The sequence below is a fragment of the Leopardus geoffroyi genome, chromosome E3 (assembly GCF_018350155.1).
Source record: "Leopardus geoffroyi isolate Oge1 chromosome E3, O.geoffroyi_Oge1_pat1.0, whole genome shotgun sequence".
Lineage (NCBI taxonomy): Eukaryota > Metazoa > Chordata > Mammalia > Carnivora > Felidae > Leopardus > Leopardus geoffroyi.
This window is the reverse complement of record NC_059340.1, coordinates 1,127,091-1,147,329: the sequence shown is the minus strand read 5'-3', so window position 1 is coordinate 1,147,329 and position 20,239 is coordinate 1,127,091. Positions and strand designations below refer to the sequence as shown.

General features: G+C 68.5%; 1 protein-coding gene across 2 annotated transcripts in view; it reads left to right on the top strand.

Moving 5' to 3' along the window:
• The window catches only part of INTS1 (integrator complex subunit 1), a 29,540-nt gene extending 16,936 nt beyond the window's left edge, over nt 1-12,604 (top strand). For both annotated transcript variants that reach the window (XM_045462293.1, XM_045462292.1), the window contains exons 26-47: nt 904-1,065; nt 1,763-1,909; nt 2,244-2,342; nt 2,584-2,708; nt 3,377-3,631; nt 4,127-4,286; nt 4,549-4,689; nt 4,924-5,089; nt 5,199-5,322; nt 5,963-6,093; nt 6,610-6,697; nt 6,775-7,001; nt 7,092-7,215; nt 7,986-8,119; nt 8,473-8,665; nt 9,299-9,426; nt 9,756-9,868; nt 10,467-10,580; nt 11,490-11,560; nt 11,866-11,957; nt 12,109-12,218; nt 12,314-12,604. In XM_045462293.1, the coding sequence (XP_045318249.1) occupies nt 904-1,065; nt 1,763-1,909; nt 2,244-2,342; nt 2,584-2,708; nt 3,377-3,631; nt 4,127-4,286; nt 4,549-4,689; nt 4,924-5,089; nt 5,199-5,322; nt 5,963-6,093; nt 6,610-6,697; nt 6,775-7,001; nt 7,092-7,215; nt 7,986-8,119; nt 8,473-8,665; nt 9,299-9,426; nt 9,756-9,868; nt 10,467-10,580; nt 11,490-11,560; nt 11,866-11,957; nt 12,109-12,218; nt 12,314-12,429 (3,020 nt within the window). In that variant the 3' untranslated portion in view covers nt 12,430-12,604. The remainder of the gene's footprint in view (nt 1-903; nt 1,066-1,762; nt 1,910-2,243; nt 2,343-2,583; nt 2,709-3,376; nt 3,632-4,126; nt 4,287-4,548; nt 4,690-4,923; nt 5,090-5,198; nt 5,323-5,962; nt 6,094-6,609; nt 6,698-6,774; nt 7,002-7,091; nt 7,216-7,985; nt 8,120-8,472; nt 8,666-9,298; nt 9,427-9,755; nt 9,869-10,466; nt 10,581-11,489; nt 11,561-11,865; nt 11,958-12,108; nt 12,219-12,313) is intronic.
• Nucleotides 12,605-20,239: the final 7,635 nt, after the last annotated feature.

The window sequence follows — 20,239 nt, the reverse complement described above, 5'->3', positions numbered from 1 at the left end:
GCCGCGCAGAGGTGGGGGGAAACACCGCGGCCCCCGCCGGGGGCTCTGGGCAGGGGTCCCCGCAGGGCGAAGACGGGACCGTCTCGCTGACCCAGAGTTTCGGGGAGAGCCCTCCGGAGCCCCCGCGTGGCGGGAGGTCCCCTGAGCCGTCGAGCGCCTCGGATTAAGAAGCCCGGATCCCTGGCGCGTCCTCGCCACCCCGGCCCGTGGCCTCGCGTCATCAGGACGTGGTGCCCGTCTGTGTGTCCAGGCCTTCGCGGCCCAGCCAGGGAAGCCCGCGGTTCCTGGAACGGGGAGTGTAAACCCGGGGCTGCCTGTTGAGCAGACGCTCACCGTGCTAGCCGCGTGCTGTGTCCAGGGCCCGGGGACTTTCTCTTCGCGCATTTCCGGCCAACTGCCGTGGACTGTTCTGCCGCGTCATCGCGTGTGGGCGTGGAGGGCAGGGACGGGGCCCCTTGCTAGGGTCAGTGCCGTGTGGGCTCTGCTGGGAAGGCGGCCCCTGTCAGGAGGGCAGGAGTGTGTGAGCCTTGGGCAGGGAAGGGAGGCTGGCCCTGTGTCAGCCCAGGGGCGTCTGCGGGGCCTGGGGGCGGCAAGGGGGCGGGAGCCCGGGGACAGCGCCGGCCGAGTCTCACACAGACCCCTGCGGCAGACCGGCCGGCCTCGTGGTACAGTCCGCGCCCTCAGCTGGGACGGGGTCGCGGAGATCGTGGGGTTAGACCAAGGAGGGGCGGGCACGGCGCGCAGGCCGCCCCTCCCGTCCCTCCGCAGCCTCCGTTCCCACTTGGGGCTCCTCCGGCCCCGGCCTCCTGCCCTGGGGGGGGGTGGGGGGGGAGGGGTCTCACCCATGGCTCGGGGTGGCCCTGCCGAACCGTCACGCTGCTCGCCACGTCGTCTCTTCCGAAGCCGGGGACGGCGAGTTCCAGGCGCTGCTGGACATCTGGTTCCCGGAGAAGCAGCCTCTGCCCACGGCCTTCCTGGTGGACACGTCGGAGGAGGCGCTGCTGCTGCCTGACTGGCTCAAGCTGCGCATGATCCGCTCCGAGGTTCCTCGCCTGGTGGACGCGGGTACGGGCGGGCCGGCCGGGCCCGGGGGTCTGTCGCCGGGGTGGCCCGGCCACCTGCCGCCTCAGGGAGCCCGGCCCCCCACTGTGGCACACCAGGGAGAGGGACTTGGCCTCCGAGGCTCAGGGCGTTCGTCACTCAGCAGGTGCCCACGGGGCTCCCGGTGTGCCTGGAGCTATGCTGGGCTTTGGGGCGGGCGCCACGCTGCCCCTGGCCGCCAGCCCCTCACAGTCGGGCGGGGAGGCCAAGGGCCTCTCTGGAAGCAGGCGGTGCCAGAGGACAGAGGGAAAGCGGCCCGGGGCTTTCGAGGGGAGCGGGAAGGGCTGGGTCCTCTGCGCTGGCTCTGGAAGGATGCGGTGGGGGCTGGGCGGCCTGCCGGAGGCTGTTCCCAGATGAGGCCAGCGTGGCGTCTGGCAGGGAGCACCGGGCAGGTGGAGGGCAGCCTGGGAGGCGGTTCAGTGCGTGGCGGGGCGAGTCTGTGACGCGCAGGGAACGGCACGCTGTAAGGAGCCGCAGGGAGCCAGGGATGGTTCTAGAGGGCTCAGGGGTGGGGGGAGGGGGCGCAGGGCCGGCACAGTGCCCTGGGTAGCGAGCTGCAGAAGCCGGTGATGAGCCTCGTGGGGAGAGGCCGGGGCTTCAGGAAAGACCCCGCGGGCCGGGGTGCCGAGCAGGAGGGGCACCGAGCGAGCCTCCCTCTCAGCCTTGCAGGACCTGGAGCCCCAGCAGCTGCTGCTGTTCGTGCAGTCCTTCGGCATCCCTGTGTCCAGCATGAGCAAGCTGCTCCAGTACCTGGACCAGGCGGTGGCCCACGACCCCCAGACGCTGGAGCAGAACATCATGGACAAGAGTGAGAGCCAGGGACCCCCCCCCCTCCCCGCCCTCCCCACCATATGCGACACACCCCGGCCGAGCGTTAGGGGGCGGCTCCGGGGCCGGGCGGCACTCCCGGCAGGAGGTCCGGCCTGGAGCCCAGCCGCCCTGTCCCAGCACGGCCGGCCCGGGTGTCAGCGCTGGGAGACACTGCGGGGTGCACTCGGCCCCAGCAGGCCCTTGGTGAAACGTCCCGCGGCTCAGCTCCGGAAACCTCCGGGAAGCTCGGGCCTCGGGAAGCCGGGGCGTTGGGCAGGGGGAGGTGCTTGCTCCCGCGGGTGCGGGGACGTAACCTGGCTGCCGGCTCCCAGACTACATGGCTCACCTGGTGGAGGTTCAGCACGAGAGAGGAGCGTCCGGAGGCCAGACCTTCCATTCCCTGCTCACGGCCTCCCTGCCTCCCCGACGAGGTACTGCCCGACCCCGACCCACACACCTCAGCACGCGGACCCGGGCACGCTCGTTCCGGGCGGGTATCCGACATCCCGCCTGAAGGCCCTGCTCCTCCCGGGCCTCCGCAGGCCTGAGTGCGGCGGGGGGCGTGGGGGGCGAGGGCCCCTCTGCAGGACCTGCTCTCGGGTGCCGGGCCTGCGCTGGACGCCAGCTGGGAAGAAGAGTCGCCCGCTGAAGCCCGTTCCCCTTTCCGCACAGACAGCGCCGAAGCGCCAAAACCCAAAAGCAGCCCGGAGCAGCCTTCGGGCCAGGCGCGGACCCGGGCTGTGACCCAGGTGCGGGTGCTCGGCCCCGAGGACGACTTGGCCAGCACAGTCCTGCAGGTACCACCCCCGCCTGGGACGGTCTCTCCAGAAGCAGGGCGCCCCGGGCTGCCCGGTCCTTCCTCCCGCCCGGAGAGAGGGCCGCCACCCCAGAGCCCCACATCCAGACGGGGAGGGCTCCCCGGAGCCAGCCGCCCGGGTCAGAACCGCGCCTCCCTCCCTGGCGCTAGACGACCCTGGCCCCGCCGCTTGGCTTCCCGGCTGGAACGGAGCTGGAAAAGCCACCTGAGCCGGGTCGTCTGGCGTGTTTCACTTGAGACTGGCTCCGGGGGCCCGAGCTCTGAGGGCCGCCTTGCCGTGCGTGCTGCGCGTGGGCATCGCTCGTGCTGTGTGATTTCGCCTGCCGGAGCGGACGCCTGTCCAGGGCCGTGCACCGTCGTCCGCGCTCGGAACGGTCCCAGGAGCGCTGGCTCCCTGGCTGCCACCGCCGTGCTTCCTGCCCCAGGGCTTTCCCCGTTGCGGACACGTGTGTGCACGGCGAGCCCCGCGAGCCCGGGGCCTCCGTGCTGCGCGCTCGCCTCCCCGAATGGCGACGTTCCTGCGGAAGGCTCGCGTCTTCCTGCACGCGCAGGCACACACGCCCTCTCTCTCTCTCTCTCTCTCGAGCTGGCTGCTTCCGCTCTCCCCCACTGGCCGGCCCTGATGCCCCCCCCTTCCCTCTGCTCCAGATCTTCCCGCTGAGCCCGGGCCCGCGGTGGCAGAGCTCCAGCGCCCGCCCCGTCGCCCTCGCGCTGCAGCAGGCCCTGGGCCAGGAGCTGGCGCAACTCCGCCAGGGGGGCCCCGAGCTGTCCGGCGTCACGGTGCGCCTCCTGCAGGCCGTCGCCACCCTGCTCGGCTCCCCGCACGGCGGGGCCCTGGTGATGTCCATGCACCGGAACCACTTCCTCGCCTGCCCCCTGCTGCGCCAGATCTCCCAGTACCAGGTGGGCGCGTGTGCGGCGGAGCCCTGGCCCGCGGGGAGTCACGCGGGCGGGTTGCTGCACCCGTTCCGGGGCCCGGGGCCTCGGCCTTGAGTCCACCCTGAGTCCCGGGCCTTCCGCAGAGCTGGCCCCGGCCCTGCCCACCGGCCGCCCTCACGCTGGCCCTGTGCGGGCCTTCGTCCTCGGCGTCGCAGGGCGGGGAGGGAGCTGGCGGCTGCAGGGCTGGGTGTAGAGCCCCACCTCTGTTCGGGAAGGCGCCCCAGTAAGCCGGGGGCGGCGGTTCCCGGTCCGCGTCTGTCACCCCGACTCGGTGACCCTGCCGAACTTGCTCATCTGCCCACGTCCACGCGTGCTGTCACTCGTGTGTGCGCCCGTGGGGCGTTTCCTGTTCCTCCCCGAGCCGCAGCCGGGCCGGTTGCGGACGGGAGACTGGCTCGCCGGCTGTGCGGCTTGGAAGGGTCGGAGGTCCCGGCTCTGAGCTGCGGGTCCCCCCCACAGCGCTGTGTGCCGCAGGACACCGGCTTCTCGTCGCTCTTCCTCAAAGTGCTCGTGCAGATGCTGCAGTGGCTGGACGGGCCCGCCGGGGAGGGCGGACCCCTGCAGGCCCAGCTCAAGCTGTTCGCCGCCCAGTACTCGGCACGCCGCAGGATCAGCGATGGTGAGGGCCTCGGGCTTGCTGCCCCTCCCCCGGGGGGCAGTGGGGAGGGCCCAGTCCGTTTGGGGGTGTCAGCCGTTGGGCTGTGTGGGCCCTGCGTGGGCGTCAGCGTGGACGTGGCCCAGGGATTGGAAAACTGGGGTTGTGGGGAACAAAGCGGGAGCCTTAGTGGGAAGTGGCGGGGGGGGCCGGGGAGGCGGGCAGGCTGGGGAGCGGGGACGGGGGCCTGTGCCAGACCCTGGTTCACACATGCGCCTCCCTGCAGCACGGAGTGGGCTCCTGCGCCTCGCCGAGGCCTTGGCGTTCCGCGGGGACTCGGAGGTGGTCAACTCTACTGTCCGGGCCGTGGTCGCCACCCTCAGGTCGGGGGAGAAGTGTGGCGTGGAGCCCGAGCTCGTCGGCAAAGGTAACTCGGGGCCGGGCACCGTGAGGACCCCCAGCCTGGCTGCCGAGCCCAGAGGTCCCTCTCCTAGGTGCCCCCAAAATGGGGCCTGTGGCCAGGAACGGCGGTCCGCCAGAAGGCTCCTCCCCTGGCCGAAGAGCCCTGGCTTGTCTGTCCCAGAGTCAGGTGGCCCGGGGCCCGCCCGTGCCCATCCCCGGAGCTGGAGTGACGCGGAACACGCTCTTTTCCCCCCCGCAGTCCTCCGGGGCCTGATTGAGGCGGGGTCGCCCCACCTGGAGGAGCTGCTGGCTGCTCTCTTTGCCACCGCGTCCCCGACCTGGAGGCCCGTGGCCGTGCTGAGCTCCCTGCTGCTGCAGGAGAAGGAGCCCCCGGCCCCGGGGGAGCCCGAGGCCGACAGCTGCAGGTTGGCTGGGGGGGCTGTGGCCTGCCCGCGCCACCCCCCACCTCTCCCCACCTCCCCCCACCCCCGCCCCAGGCCAGCCGTTTCTGACCCGGCCCTGCATTCCCTTCAGCCCTGAGACCGTGCAGCTGGGACCCTGCTCCGGGCTCCTGGTCGACTGGCTGGAGCTGCTGGACCCTGAGGTGATCAGCAGTTGTCCCGACCTACAGCAGAGGCTGCTCTTCTCCCGGAGCAAGGTGGGCTGCGCACGGACCCGGCTTTCCCTCCGTCCCAGCGGAAGCCCAGGCCTGACCCTCGTCGGCCCGGGGTGGGGGGGTTGCCCCGTCCCCTGTGAGCAGTGACTACAACAGTCAGGTCTGGTTCCTGGGGCGGGCGGGCCAGAGTGGGACCGGCAGTGCGTGGCCCAGAGCCTCGTGCAGGGACGGGAGGCACCGCTGGCGAGCCTCATGGAGAGCGGAGCCTGGCCCCCCGCCCGGGATGGGTCCCCAAGGAGGCTGTGGGGCCCTGCGAGGGGGGGCGGGGAGTCTCAGCAGTGATCACCCTCGTCCGTCCCCGAGCCTCCCGAGGTGCTCCTGCGGCCCGTGGCGGTCTTTGGACCAGCTTCTGAGGTTCTGGAGCAGGAGATGGGGATTTGGGCTTTGTCGTTCTGTTCGCGCTCACCGTCCCCAACAAGCTGGTCCGGGCCAGCACGTGTTCTGGCTGTGGCGACTCCGGCTGGACCCCACCTGGCCGGGACTGCCTCCCAGGCGGGGGCTCCGGGTCTGCTGGGAACGGCCTCCTCCCTCTGCTTCCCGGTGGCTCGAGTGGGGCGGCGTCGGCTGACCCTACTCGGCAGAGGACGGCTGGCCGGTCAGCCCAGGTGTCCTTCCTCCGCAGGGCAAAGGTCATCCGGGCCCCCAGGTGCCATCTTTCCGACCCTACCTGCTCGCCCTCCTCACTCACCAGTCCAGCTGGTCCACGTTGCACCAGTGTATCCGTATCCTGCTGGGCAAAAACCGGGAGCAGAGGTGTGTGTGCCCTCCCCCCCGCCCTCCCCTGAGGGCCAGGCAGCATGGGGGTGGCATTGAGGGGCCTCTGGCCATCTGATCCCGTGCTCCCCACCGCACCTGGCTTCCTTGGGTGCCTGGGGCTCTTACCCGGAAGGGAGCCCTGCGGCGGGTCTCTCCCCCCTGGGGATACAGACACCCTCCCCCCGCCGTCCAAGTTTCCCCACCCCGGGCACCCACCAGGGCAGACGGTCAACAGACAGAACGTCCTCTCCTTGGAGGGTGTCCCTGGCTGCCGTCCACGCCACGTGCAGGGGTTCCAGGTGCCAGGGGTGGGCAGGGCCGTTGGTTTCGCTGGCGTGAGATGTGGGGAGGTCAGGTGAGGCGGGGTGGCCCTTACCTAGAGAGCTCATCGGGAAAGACGTCCGTGGTGCAGAGCTTCCACCGCCGGTCACGTCCTGCCCTTCGTTCTCTTGTCGCGACGGTGGTTTGCATTCTGCGCCTGGAAACCGAGCCAGAGCTGCCGCGCCCTTGCAGGTTCGACCCTTCGGCGTCGCTGGACTTCCTGTGGGCCTGCATCCACGTGCCGCGGATCTGGCAGGGAAGGGACCAGCGCACCCCCCAGGCAGGTGTCGGGTGGGGCGAGGCCCGCGCCAGCGCCTCCGCTCCGGCCTGGCGCTGACGGGCGGTCGCCGGTTGCAGAAGCGGCGGGAGGAGCTGGCGCTGCGGGTCCGGGCGCCGGAACTCGTCGGCCTGGCGGAGCTGATCCTGGCGGAGGCGGAGGCCAGAAGCCGGGACGGGGACGCCGCCGCCTGCAGTCTGCTCCAGGCCCGGCTGCCCCTGTTGCTCCGCTGCTGTCGCGGGGACGACGCGAGCATCAGGACGGTGACGGCGCACCTGACGGGCTGCATCCAGCAGTGGGGCGACAGGTGAGCGGGCCCCCCTCCCCGGCCGCGGGCCCCGAGGCTGCCGCCCGCGGAGCCCCGCGCGCCCAGCAGCCGCGCCTCGGTCTCTTACAGCGTGCCGGGCAGGCGCTGCCGGGACCTGCTGGTGCAGCTGTACCTGCAGTGGCCGGAGCTGCGGGCGCCCGTGCCGGAGGCCCTGCTGCACAGTGGAGGCGCCACGGGCAGCAGCCCCTGCAAGGTGAGCGGGGCGGGGGCGGGGGGCGGGGGCGAGCCCCGGCGGCGGTGAGTGCTGAAAGCCTGCCTCGAGCGGGACGCTCCTTCGGGCCCCCGAGGCCCTCCCCGGTGAGCGCCCGGGCCTGTGCGCTCCCCGGAGCCTCTGTCCGTGGAGCGGCGACGCGCGCTCCTCGCGGGCCACCTTGCACTCCGCGTGGTCCCGAGAAGCGGGTGTGCTTGGCGTGCGCGGACGGCTCGCTCCTTCCTGGGCCGTGGGGTCGTCCGCCGCGTGGCCGGACCCGCCCGCTCGTGCCCCCCGCCCACCGTGGGCCCCGGGACCGTCGCGCTGCACGGCCCGTGTGCGGTGCTTGCCTCCGCTGCCTTGGGCAGATACGCGGCGGGGGCCCAGGCATCCGGGAGGCCTCCCGCCCCTGCCTCCGTGGCGGGATCTGTCACCTTCCGTGTTTTCAGCACGACGTAGGGAAATTGGTTCTTTCTAACCCCGTTTCGTTCGCTTTTTCGTCCGTGTCACTTTGCAGAGTCGAGATCGTGTTTTACTCACCGTGTTGCTTTTTTATCTCAACGTACCACTTTGGCGTTTAGCCGAGGGTGTCTGTTGTACGTGGAGGGTGACTGAATTCCGTGTGCGAGGCTGTCTGGAAGCTTTGGGTCCGGCCTGTTTGACGTGGCCCCAGGAAGCACAGAGGGACAGCTTTCCCGGGTCCCCTGCGTGGCCGGGGCCGGGTGTGGGCCTTCTGCAGGTGGCCCCTGACCCTCACCCCGCCATCCCCTCAGCTGGACGGCCTCATCCACCGCGTCATCACCCTCCTGGCAGACACCAGCGACTCAAGGTCGTCAGAGAACAGGGTGGCCGACGCTAACATGGCCTGCCGGAAGCTGGCCGTGGCCCACCCCATCCTGCTGCTCAGGTGCGGGCGCCCGGCTGCGCTCTGGGGGCCCCGGCAGGGCGTCTGGTGGCTCCTCGTGTCCTGCCTGCGCTCGGGTGGTTTAAGAGCGGGCTCTGCATCTGGAAGCTGCCGGCCCTCGTGGCCCAGTGGTGGCCGTTGGCTTCTTCCTGGCTGAGCCGAGTCTGAGCTGGGAGGGCCCGGGCACAGCCCCGGAGGCCGGGTCAGGACACACGGCACCTCGTAGACCTGGAACCCCGTGGGACGGTCGGGGTGGCCAGTTCGGCCCCTCAGGGCGTGCCCCGGAGCTTGTTAGGGGTGGGCCCGGGTGTGGCCCAGGCCACCCACCACCCACGAGCACCCTTCGTCGCCCCCAGGCACCTGCCCATGATCGCTGCGCTCCTGCACGGCCGCACCCACCTCAACTTCCAGGAGTTTCGGCAGCAGAACCACCTGACCTTCTTCCTGCACGTCCTGGGGGTCCTGGAGCTGCTGCAGCCGCAGGTGTTCCAGAGCGAGCACCAGGGGGCGCTGTGGGACTGTCTGCGCTCCTTCGTCCGCCTGCTTCTGGTGGGTCTGCCGCCAGCTTGGGCCGCCTGCCTTTCACCGCAGGGCGGTGGGGCTCCCCCCGGGTGGGGCGGGGGGGCGCCCCCGGCCCAGGCCCGTGTGCCCTTGTTCCTCCTCTGCCCACTGGCACCCCCACGGCTCCCACCACCCTCCGCCCGCTTCTGCCCTCACAGCCTGGCCAGGCCTGACCTGCCTCTGTCCCCTTCCGCCTGAGGCTGTCGGGTGAGGGCTCCTGGGACCTGTGAGAGGGCAGGGCTGGCCCGCGTCACCGCAGCAAGGGCAGGGCCAGGCCCCCTACCCGGTGGCTTCTGCCCCCCACCCTGGGCACCAGCTCCTTGCTTCTCGTGCAGCTGGGGACACAGCTCGTGTTCTGCAGCCGGGGCTCAGCACAGCCCTCTCTGCGGCCTTCTTGCCTTCCTGGGGTCTGTCGTCCATCTGCTTTCACGCTCCAGCTAGACGTCTGCCTGTCCACGCTGGCAGTTCACGAACGGCAAGGCCGTTTTGGAGACTTTAGCGTGGCGGCCGGCAGGCGGTGGCGTTGCTGGCGTCTGGGGGTCCGTCCTGAGGCCTCCAGGGCAGGTGTGGCGGGCAGGGTGGGGGCGCCGCAGCTGTGAGCAGCCGGCTTCCGCTTTGCAGAGCTACAGAAAGTCGTCCCGCCACCTGGCGCCCTTCATCCACAAGTTCGTGCACTTCACCCACAAGTACGTGACCTGCAACGCCCCGGCGGCTGTGTCCTTCCTGCAGAAACACGCGGACGCGCTGCAGTGAGTGTGTGTGTGTGTGTGTCCGGCCTGCACAGGCTCTGGCAGGCGAGGGTCCAGCCCAGCCGGAGGGAAGGCTGTGGGAGGGCAGTCAGTGCTCGGGTGCGGGGGGGGGGGGGTGGCGGGTCCCCGAGGCAGTGTGGTGGCTGGGAACGGACGCTGCCCGAGGGTTGGAGCCCGGTGTGGGGAGGGGGTGGGGGGTGGGGGGTGAGGGCTCCGGCCGAGTCCCACTTCTGTTCTGAACCCGCTCCCAGAAGCTCCTTGCCTCCTCCCACACCCGCCCATCCCGCCCCTGTGGCGTCTTCCTCACTGAGAACCTGTGTCCTCCCCAGCGACCTGTCCTTCGACAGCAGTGATCTGGTGACTCTCAAGTCCCTCCTCGCAGGGCTGAGCCTGCCCACTAGGGACGGCAGAGCCGACCGGGGCCTGGACGAGGAGGGCGAGGGTGAGTGGGCCCCGCAGGGGCTCTGCCGGGAAGGGGCTGGGGCTGCGGGGCGTACAGGGGCAGCTGTGAGGGAGCGAGCGGGCCCCGTGCCCTGGGCGGAGTCCGTTACTGGGCTCTGAGCGCTCGCGCTGCCCCCGGTTTCGCCGAATCATTTGGTGGAGTTTGTAGAAACCTCTGCCGTGGGGCCCGCGCGTACCTTTATTAGGCGCCCGTTGGGTGCCAGGGCCGCAGTGGGGCGGGTCGCCACTCCAGCCTCGAGGTCACGCTCAGGCAGGTGCAGAGAAAACCCGCACTGGGTGTGGCAGGTGGCGGGTTCGGCCTGGAAAGTGCCGTCTCCCAGGCAGCTCCCAGCGGGCTCACCGCCCCCCGTTGAGTGGGTGCCCGCTGTGTCCCAGGCAGCGTGCTCACCCTGGGGCAGCGGCTGCAGCCTCCACCCTCCCGTGGGATTCCGCGGGTGCTTGGCAGGGATGGCCTGCTTACGCGCAGGGTCGGGAGCCATGGCGATGAGCGCCGGCAGGCCTCGCCTCCGGGCGGGTGGGTGCTCCTGGCCCGGGCGGCTCTGTTTCTGGCCTGAAGGCACCGACTTCCCGGCTTCCAGAGGAGAGCTCGGCCGGCTCCCTGCCCCTGGTCAGCGTGTCACTCTCCACCCCTCTGACCGCAGCGGAGATGGCCCCCTACATGAAGAGGCTCTCCCGGGGCCAGGCCGTGGAGGGTGAGTTTGGGAGCCTGGCTCCTGCAGACCGGGGCGGCCCTGTGGCGGGCGGGGGGCACCCGTCGTGGCCCCTTGGTGCCCTGGGTCTGACGGGACACCCGGCCCTCCAGAGGTGCGGGGTCCTTGCCGGAGGGGGGAGCCGGGCTCTTTCCTCAGGGGCTTGAGGCAGGGACGGGCCGCCCTGCCGGTGGCCTCACAGCCTGAGGACGCGGTGGAGAGCGGGGACCCCGGAGCCGAGCGGCACCCGCGGAGGGCCGGCCTGCCGGGCCGGCAGGGAGCAGAGGGGCTGGGCGGCCACAGCGGCTCGGGCTCCCGGGCACGCTGTGGGGCGGGTGCGTGTCTGGGCGTTAGCCGACCGGAGCAGAGCGGGGTGTGAGGGGCTGGCCGCCACCTGGCAGCAGGAGTGTCTCTGGACGGCCGGCGACGGGCAGTGGGGACGGCGGTGCCAGTGCAGATCCCTGGCCTCCTCCCTCTGCCGGACGAGGGTCGGGGGTGGCGGGGGCGCGGTACTTCTGGATGCTTCCTTGTCAACAGTGCCTACAGCGTGGGGTCGTTGTCCTGATGGAACTGGGCGCCGGGTGCTCTTCACCCCGAGGCGCTGGGGGCCTCCCAAGCTCACCAGGCACCAAGGGTGGTGTGGAAGGTTCCAGAGGGCCCTGGTGCTAGCGTTCCGATAGGCTGCACCGCGTCTGGAACACCGCAGCTCTCTCTGTTGGAACCTGTGCAGAGACCAGACCGGGGACCGGCCAGGGTCCTGGTGGTGTCCTTGCTTGGCCCCTGCCCGGCAGGCGGGATGGGGGACGGTGCGGGCTGGGGCTCCTGCCTCTGGGCTGTGTGGGCACACAGAGGTCCCGCCCCGGGTCCAGCAGCCGAGGCCTGGCCCTCACTTGCTCCCTCTGCTCACCTTAGATCTGTTGGAAGTTCTGAGCGACATAGATGAGATGTCTCGGCGGAGACCGGAGATTCTGGGCTTTTTCTCGGTGAGGGAGCTGAGGGCCGGTCAGCCTTCTGTCAGAAGCGGGCCGCCGCGGGGATGGGGGCAGCCCAGGTGTGAGCCTGGCCCTGCCCCAGGTGCTCCCAGGGAGCGGGGAGCCCAGCCTCGCTCTGGGAACCGACGGCCGGCCGGCCGGCCGATGCCTCCCACCTCGTGGCACGAGGCCGTGGGGGTGGGGGCTTGGGGAGCAGGGTCCCCTGCCGACCCTCACTGCTGTCGCTGTCCTGAGGCCGATGGCCGAGAGCCTGGGGACTGGCGGTCTGAGCTCCCGTCACGCCCCCGCCCCTGCAGACCAGTCTACAGCGGCTGATGAGCTCTGCCGAGGAGCCGTGTCGCCACCTGGCCTTCGGCCTGGCCCTGCGCTCCATCCAGAACAACCCCAGGTGAGCCCCGGGCCTGCCCTGACCCTGCTGGCCGAGGGGGCCCCGGACCAGACTCTCGGGGGTCAGTTAACCCCTCCGGGGCCTGGCCGCGGGCTCCAGGGTGGTCTTGGGCGCAGGGGGGAGGCGTCCGTCTGAGCGCGTGTCTTCGCAGCATCGCGGCGGACTTCTTGCCCACGTTCATGTACTGCCTGGGCAGCCGGGACTTTGAGGTGGTGCAGACGGCCCTCAGGAACCTGCCAGAATACACCCTCCTCTGCCAGGGTGAGTCCCGACCCGGCCCACGGGGAAGCGGGCGCTCTGCTTCCCACAGCCCGCTGCCCGTCGGGACCCTGACGTCCGTCCCGTGTCGCCCACAGAGCACGCGGCCGTGTTGCTGCACCGGGCCTTCCTGGTGGGCATGTATGGCCAGATGGACACCAGCGTCCAGATCTCCGAGGCCCTGAGGATCCTGCACATGGAGGCGGTGATGTGAGCCCGCGTGGGGGCCCGTCTGCTGGCCACCCGGTGGTTCCGGGTCAGGGAGGGCGCTGAGCCAGCGCCAGGCCCGGCAGGGGCAGCGTCCAGGGCCCGCGGCCCCGCGCAGGAGGATGCCGCCGTCCCGGGGAGCCTCGGAGAGGGGCTGGATTTAAATAAAACATTGTGAATTACCTGAGTGTCGGCTGCCTGGTGCTTGCTTCCCTTGAGACGCCTGCGCATTGAGCGGGGGGGGGGGGGGGGGGGGGGGGGGGGGGGAGGGGGAGCCTGCCCGCCCGCCCCCTGGCCCACCTGCCACAGCCCCTGCTCCCTGCTGTCCTGCTCCACCTGTCCGGCCCTGAGCACTTCTGTCGGGTAGGAGCCCCTGGGCTGAGGCCGGTCCCCTCGCTCCCCAGAGGGGCCACAGGCCCAGGACCCTTGGCTGAGGGCACCGGTGCTGGAAGCCGGTGCAGGCCGAGCCGCCCAGAGCGTCCCCACCCGCGAGTGTCCCCCCAGGGAGCTGCGGGTGCTAGGCTGGGCGCCCTGCCCGAGAACGTGGCCCCAGGGGCGCTGAGGGGCAGGGGCAGCGCCCCATAAAGGCCCCACCCCCTTCATGCTTATCAGCAGCACAGATACCGCCCCGCCTTACCCCTACCTGCTCCGGCTCCCCACCCCTCACCCCCTAGCAGGCTCCCCTGCCCGCTTGTGCTCCACTGGGGCCACCAGGGGGCGCCGTGGCCAACAAACTGACCCCAAAGGTGCTGGGCTGGGGTCAAGGAGGCGGGAGGCAGAAGTCCAGGCTGAACTTCCGCCCCTGGGGGGAGACTAGCCCTGGGGAGTGTGAGAGTCACCTCCTTGCCCCGGAAGCCCCTGTGCCCCAGCCTGGCCTCACTTCACCCAGCGGACAGCGGCAGTGCCCCTCCGGGTGTGGAGAAGGCTGGCGTCCCGCCCCTTCTCCCGAGCCCCTTCCCGGAACCCTTGCTCCCAGCACCCAGCCTCCCTGGTCCCAAGCTCCCGGAAGTTAGCATCCCAGCCCCCACCCAGTGCAGCCCTGAGACCCCAGAAGGGCGGCCTCCGAGGCGGCACCCCTCCCCCCACCCCGACCGGAGAGGGCGCCCGTTCCGGCTGCTGGGACCCTCATGGCCAGAAAGCCCCGTCAACAGCACGTGACCCGGAGCCCCCGCAGGAGGGTGGGACTCTCCCCTGTCAGAACCGCGGCACCAGGGTGTGCGAGGGATCCCAGGAGGCAGAGGAGGCTCTCGGGGGCAGTCTCTGGGCCCCCTCCCTGCCCAGTCTCACCAACCTCAGGGCCTAAGGTCAAGGCCCCCTAGGGAGATCAGGTCTGGTTGCAGCCTGGCCCCCTGTCCGCCTGGGCTGCCTCCCCTCCTGGTTCTCTCAACGGAACAGCAGCGTCGGCGGCTTCTGAAACCTCCCGGTGGAGAAGCGCGGGAGGCAGGGGCTCCAGCAGCCGCGATATCCCGCCCTTGTCCCCCGGCGTGGCAAAGACCGACCGAGGGTCCCCGCGTGGGAGCGGGCGGGCAGGCCGGGCATGCGCAGTGGCCGTGGAGGTGGGGCTGCAGGGGGCCTGGGCACGCGTGCGGGGCCCGTAGGGGACAGCGGGCTTCGAAATCAGGTGTGCAGTTTCCGCCATCACATGGAAGGTGCTGCTGAGATGCTGGCTGTTACCTTCGGCACCGGTCTCCCCTCACCTGCCAGGAAACTGAGGCACTGGGGTGGGTGATGGGCCAGGTCTCTGGTGGGGCCCCAGCTGGGCTGAGGGAGTGCTGGGGCTCAAGGGCGGAGTCGGTGCCCCTGACCCTGGCCGCACCGCCCGTGGAGCCCCTGGAGTGTGGAGGCAGACGGAGGCCAGGCCTGCACCCCGGTGTGGGGGTTGGGGTGTCCCCCAGCCCACGGCTGTGTGGGGCAAGTGCTCAAGGGAGTGGAGGTGTGGGGGCCGGGTCACCTGCCTGCTGGGCCCCACCCCCAAGCTCCGGGCCGAGTGAGCGGGGCTTCGTCAGCACAGGCTTAGTGAGACCCCTGAGCTCAGCCCAGGTAGGACCTCCGGGTCCTGTGCCCCCTCCCCCGGGTCAGCACCGCTGGGCTCGGGGCCTGCTTGCCGCCTGTCCCTCCACGATGGCAGGGCTGTGGCAAAGCCCCACGGGCCGCCTGTGTGCTCCTCCCCAGCCCGCAAACCCGGGCTCCCCGCGGGGGTCCCCTCGCACACGCTCAGTAGCCAGAGGCCCGCCGAAGGCTGGACCGGGTTTGGGGAAGGGGATCCTTGGGTGTCAGGGAGGTGGCGGGGGGGGGGGAGGGGGGGGGACAGTCCTGGGCCTCTCTGGGCCTCAGTTTGTCTCTAGCTGACGGGCTGCAGAAACCCAGCAAGAAAATGGAGGCTACCTGAGCGGAGGTGTCCCACGTGAAACACGTGGTGGGGCACAGGCGACAGGGCATCTGCTCCCCGATGAGGGCATCCTCCCAGCGTCCCTGTGACTGCTGGCCAGCGTCCAGGGGGCTGGTACCAGGCACCGTGACTGGGTGACTCCAGTGGGGGCGCCCGTGGGGTGGACGGTCCCGGCCCTTGCACACGCCAGGCTTTTCCACGTCCCCTGGGGATGGTGCCAGCCACAGAGGCAGCGTGGGGGCCTGGCGTCCACTGCGTGGGCCTGAGCCTGTGTTCACGGCACTGTCTCCAGTGGGCGCACTGCAGACTTGGGACACCTGAGCCGAGGTCAGGCAGGTGCAGGTGCGGAATCTGCGCAGGGGGGGCAGGAAGTGGGGGCGGGGCCTGTGGTCCCTGCCCGTCTGTTCTGGGATCAGCGAGGGCCAGCGCTGAGCCCGGTAGTGAGCTCCCCGTTGCAGGGGCCAGTGTGGCCCGGACAGCTCTGGGACTCCACAGGAGTCCAGCCCCAGACTCTCGGCCCCCTTCAGTCTAGGACAGAGGATGCGGTGCCAAGGCCCGGCTGTGCAAGGGCTGCTGGTCACTGGGCTTCCTAAGGCAGGTGGGAAGGGGTGGGGCCGGGTGAGGCGTTGCCATGGTGATGGTTTCAGGTGCTTCCCCAACAGCTTCCAAACAAAACACCTGGTTTCATTTTCAGTCCCGGGAAGGGGCGGGCCCTGACCCACAAACACGCCCTCGTCCTGCAGGCCAGGGGCGGAGAGGCGCGGGCAGCCCAGATCTCTCCCCACGAGGCTCCCCGGGGCCCGTGCCCCTGTGTTTACCCGGGGAGGGCTGGCTTATGCCCCCATTTCGCAGATGAGGGCCATGAGGCCCACGCAGGGCAGATCCACTCCTGTCGAGGGTCAGAATCATCTCTCCTCTTTCCTTCCTCAGGGCACCCCAGAACTGACCCGGATAGGTCCAGCCGGGCAGAGGGAGGGTTATTTCAGGTGTTGGAGGGGGGACCTGCTCCCCCGCTGGGACCTGCTGGGAACACTCTGGGGGAGGCCTGTCCAGTTCCCTCACCAACCAGACCCTGGTTCCCTGCCCGGCCCAGGCCCGGCCCCCAGAGACCAGAGGTTGGATCCCACAAGGCCTATGCCAGGGGGAGTCTGGAAGGGTTCCTCGGAGAAGGTAGAATGTCACGTGGGTCTTGAAGGATGAATAGGAGTTTTTGAGGTGAGGACTCAACTTACCGTCCTGCAGTTGGGGCCACAGGGCTCTCCTCCTTTATCAAGTGTGAGTGATGAGCCCACAGCCCTGGTTTTCTGCCGGTGCCCTCCTGGCCTGGAGGGGGCTGTGGGGCTTCTTGGTGTGGAACAAGGGCCGGGCCTGCACGTCGTGGGCTGGGGGGACATTTGTGCAGGAAGTGGCCTGGCCCCAACTGTTCCAGACGGAGCTCAGGCCCTAGGAGGAGCAGTCAGGGGGAGCCGCACACGCCAAGGTCACAGGGCCACACGCAGAGAGGGGACCTGGGTTGGCGCAGGACTTCCCGCTGCAGGGCCCAGGGTCCCTCTGACCGTCTGATGGCCGGCAGCCACCTGCTCTGCACACCTGGGCCGCTGCCACTGTCCTCAGCCTCCTGCTGGCCTCCCGAGGATTCGGAGCCGGAGCTGGGGTTCTGTGGAGGGGCCGCTGGGTCCGAGACCCTCTGCTCCCCGGGCAGCGTTACAGTCGGATCGCAGCCCCGAGGGCCTTTGCGATGGCAAAGCGTGTGGCCGCGGGAGCCGAGGGGCTGCCAGGTCAGAGGCCAGCCCCGGGGGACCCCCGGCCCCAGGAGCTCCTCACCCCGGATCTGAGTTTCCCCGCCTGGAGCTCGCCAATCCTGCTCCCTGGAGGCCCCAGCCCGGGGATGGGCAACACCTGTGGCACAGAGCGTCCCGGGGTCTGACGCCAGCTCAGCCCTTGGGCTGTGGCCTTGGGCAAATCCCCCCACCCCCGCCCGGCTCCACATCTCTGAAATGGGCCTGCCGGTAACGCCCAGGGCTCAGGGTGGCCCTCGAGCAGCGTCCTACCCGGAAAGTGCTCAGTAAATGACCTGTTCTGTGAACAGAGACGTGCCGTGATCCGGCCAAGGACGCACAGCCATCAGAGGCGGGGCCGGGCTTCCGTCGGCCGGCCGGGTGCTGCTGCCTGGCCGCCCCCACCAGCCCTTGTTGCGTGTGCTCTGTTTACCAGGGGCCGGGCGGGCCGGGCCTCATTACAAGAGGCTCCTATAAATGGCGTGAGGAGGATTAATAATGTATTTATAACACATCATCGCGGTAGCCGAAAATGATCTATAAATGTGCGGTAAATGTTTTATAATGTTTTTGTAACCCGTTATAAATGATAAATGGCGGACTATAGATGCTGGATCAAATATTTATAACGCATTGTGCGCGACGCCTGGCTGCTACAGTTCAGGAAAGCCATTAATAATAAAGTGGATGGAAATGTAAAAGTTACCGACATGCCCAGCAAAGCCATTTATAATGAAATGTAAAATTTGGCTGTTGGAAGCAACCCACGAGCCCTAGCCTCAGCACTGGCCAGGTTCTCCCGGAGCCCAGGAAAGGAGCGGGGTCATGAATTATTTGTGAAGTGTTCAGACGAGAATGTATACTATCCATAGCACGCCATATAAATATGCTATTAATATACCCAAGGCAGCATGAATTATTCATTGGGCCTAATTAATTAATGGGTGGCCCCTTAAAATGAGGTGTCACAGCTTCTAGCCCCCTCTCCCGCCTGGAGCCACGGGCATGGCGTTGGCCTCCACAGCGCCTGAGCGAGCCCCTGGCCGACCTGACCGTGGCCTTGGGAAGTGGGGGGAGGGACAAACCTTGGCTGTTCTGCGAAGCCAGTACGACCCCCCAGCTGTCCTCTCTGTAGAAGTCATACGGGAGGGGGCTTCCGTCCACTCCGGCGGGGGCGGGGGGGGCTCTGGCCACCTCTCCCCCACGAGGGTGCGTCTCCCACTGCCATGATTGCGTGGCCCCAGGCAGGGAGCCCTATTTCCACGGGGCACCCCTGGCCCCTTCCTCCCTAAACGCCCAGGGATGAGAGGCCCTGTGTGACCCTGAACAGATTCCATAGGGTCCCAGGGCAAACCAGTGTCCGAGTGAGAACTCCAGCCCGGCCTCGGCCCACCCATCTCACTCCGTGTTTCCTGAGGAAGTCGGGGCGCCCGCTTCTGTGAGACGTTCCTGCAGCAGGGGTTCTGTGGGCAGGTCGGCTTGGGAACCCCTGTGCAGTGTGGCCGCTCCCTTGGGCGTCCTGGGGTACTGCAGGACATAAAGGCTCTGAGAAGTCCTGCAGGGAAAGCTGCAGGGCCAGGGCCTCCCTTTGTTCTCTTGCCTCCCACCCCCGTTCCCTCTTGCCCGGCTTCTCCCCGTCTGCCCCAGAGGCTCAGGCCTGCTGTGTTTGGGCGAGTGACCCCGAGTCTGCTCCGGCTTGGCCCATCAGTCCTGGTCAAATCGGTTTCTTGGGGGCTGAATCCAGGCGACGGGTCTAGAGCGCCCCGCCGCTGCGACCCTCCCCAGGGCCCTGTGGCCCACACGTCCTCCAGAAGCTAAGTGGACACACAAGCTAGAGTTGGCTTCTGGATGGGGATTAGTGATGCCTCTGGCCCTGTCCCTCCTCGTCCTCCCAGGGTGGGTCCCCCACCATCACTGAGAGAAGCGGAATGTGCTGGAAGCAGGAGGTGGGGGAATCAAGACCCACTGGCCCGGAAGTCCTGCCCCCGACCAGGGCGGCCACTCGGGCGGGACGCCGGCCTGTGCTGACCCAGACTCCTCGGGTCCTCACCCCATGTCGGGGCCTGGTCTTCCCGGCTGAACAGGGGGTTCCTCCTCTTGTGGAACCTCAGTTTCTTGGGCTGCAGGATAGGTATGCTCAGCCTACTTTATCTATTTTTTTTTTTTTTTTTGAGAGAGAGAGAGAGAGAGAGAGAGAGAGAGAGCGCACGCTGGGGAGGGGCAGAGAGAGGGGAACAGAGGATCCAAAGTGGGCTCTGTGCTGACAGCAGCCATCCCGGTGTGGGGCTGGAACTCACGAACCTCGAGATCGTGACCTGAGCCGAAGTGCGATGCTCAACCAACTGAGCCACCCAGGTGCCCCCGGACCACTTTTAAAGGGTGCTGTAGGGACACCTGGTGGTTCAGATAAGTGTCCGACTTCAGCTCAGGTCATGATCTCACAGTTGATGAGTTCGAGCCCCGCATCCGGCTCTGTGCTGACATCGTGGAGCCTGCTTGGGATTCTCCCCCTCTCGCCCTCTGCCCCTCCCCTGCTCTCTCAAAATAAATAAACTCAAAAAAGTTCTTTTAAATAAAAAATAAAGAGTGGTTCTATTCAAAGGTAAAGTGGTTGTGAAAATTGATGGGCTGGAGGAGGGAGCCTGGCCGGCCCTGCTCCCTCCCCACTTCCTCTGTGGGAGTTACACTCACCTTTCTGTAGTCCTTAGACCTTCATTCCCGCCTCAGGGCCTTTGCACGCACCATTCCCTGTGCCTGGGAAATTCTTTCCTGCCCTCCGACCACATCAGCTGTGCTTATCCTTCAGGTCTCAGCTGTCACGCTCCCTCCTCAGGGACGGCCCCTCCTGCCTTCTGAACCAAGACAGGGCCCTTCTTTTACCACCGAATGAGTGGCACTGCGTGTCCCCTTGGACTGCCGTCACAGGTGCAATTTTGCCTCTGCTTGCCTACATGCAACGGAAGAGGAACGCCAGCTAGCTGCTGTGACAGACATCCCCAAGTCCCAGCAACTGAGCCCAGTGCACGCTAACCTCCCCCTCGTCCAGAGACCAACACAGCCGTTCCTGGTCAGCCTAGCCCTGCAGTGTCCCGTGCGTGCGGCCAGCAGGCAGGGAAGATGGTTAGTCTGGAGGTATACATACCACCTCCATCAGCCAGAACTCAGTCACACGCCCCCCTCCCTCCGCACCTGCAAGGGAGGCTAGAAAATTGGCCCAGGCAGAGAAAAGAGTGAGTGCAAAGGTCCTGAGGCAGGAACATGAGCCTGTCTTGAGGGGCGGTTGTAGGAGGAGGACAGGTAGGAGAGCCACCGACTGGAGGGAGGGGTGGATGGCCCGTCATAAGGACCGTGCTTTCCTCAGGCGTCAGGTGGGGGTGCAGAGGGGGGCTTTGGGCAGGTGTGGCACACCCTCACCCCCGCCGTTACAGATCTTGTGTCGAGAACGGATTGTAGGTGGCAAAGCGGCCGCGGAGGCGCTGTTAGAGGGTTTCTGTAGAAATCCCGGCTCATACCAGGTGGTGGCTCTGGCCGGTTTTCTGCTGGACTGCGTGTGGGCATCGAGAGGACAGGATGACAGGGGCACCCCGGGCTTGTGGCCTGAGCAACCGGCAGGAAGGAGCCATCAACGACTGCGTGGCTGGCCATGGGTG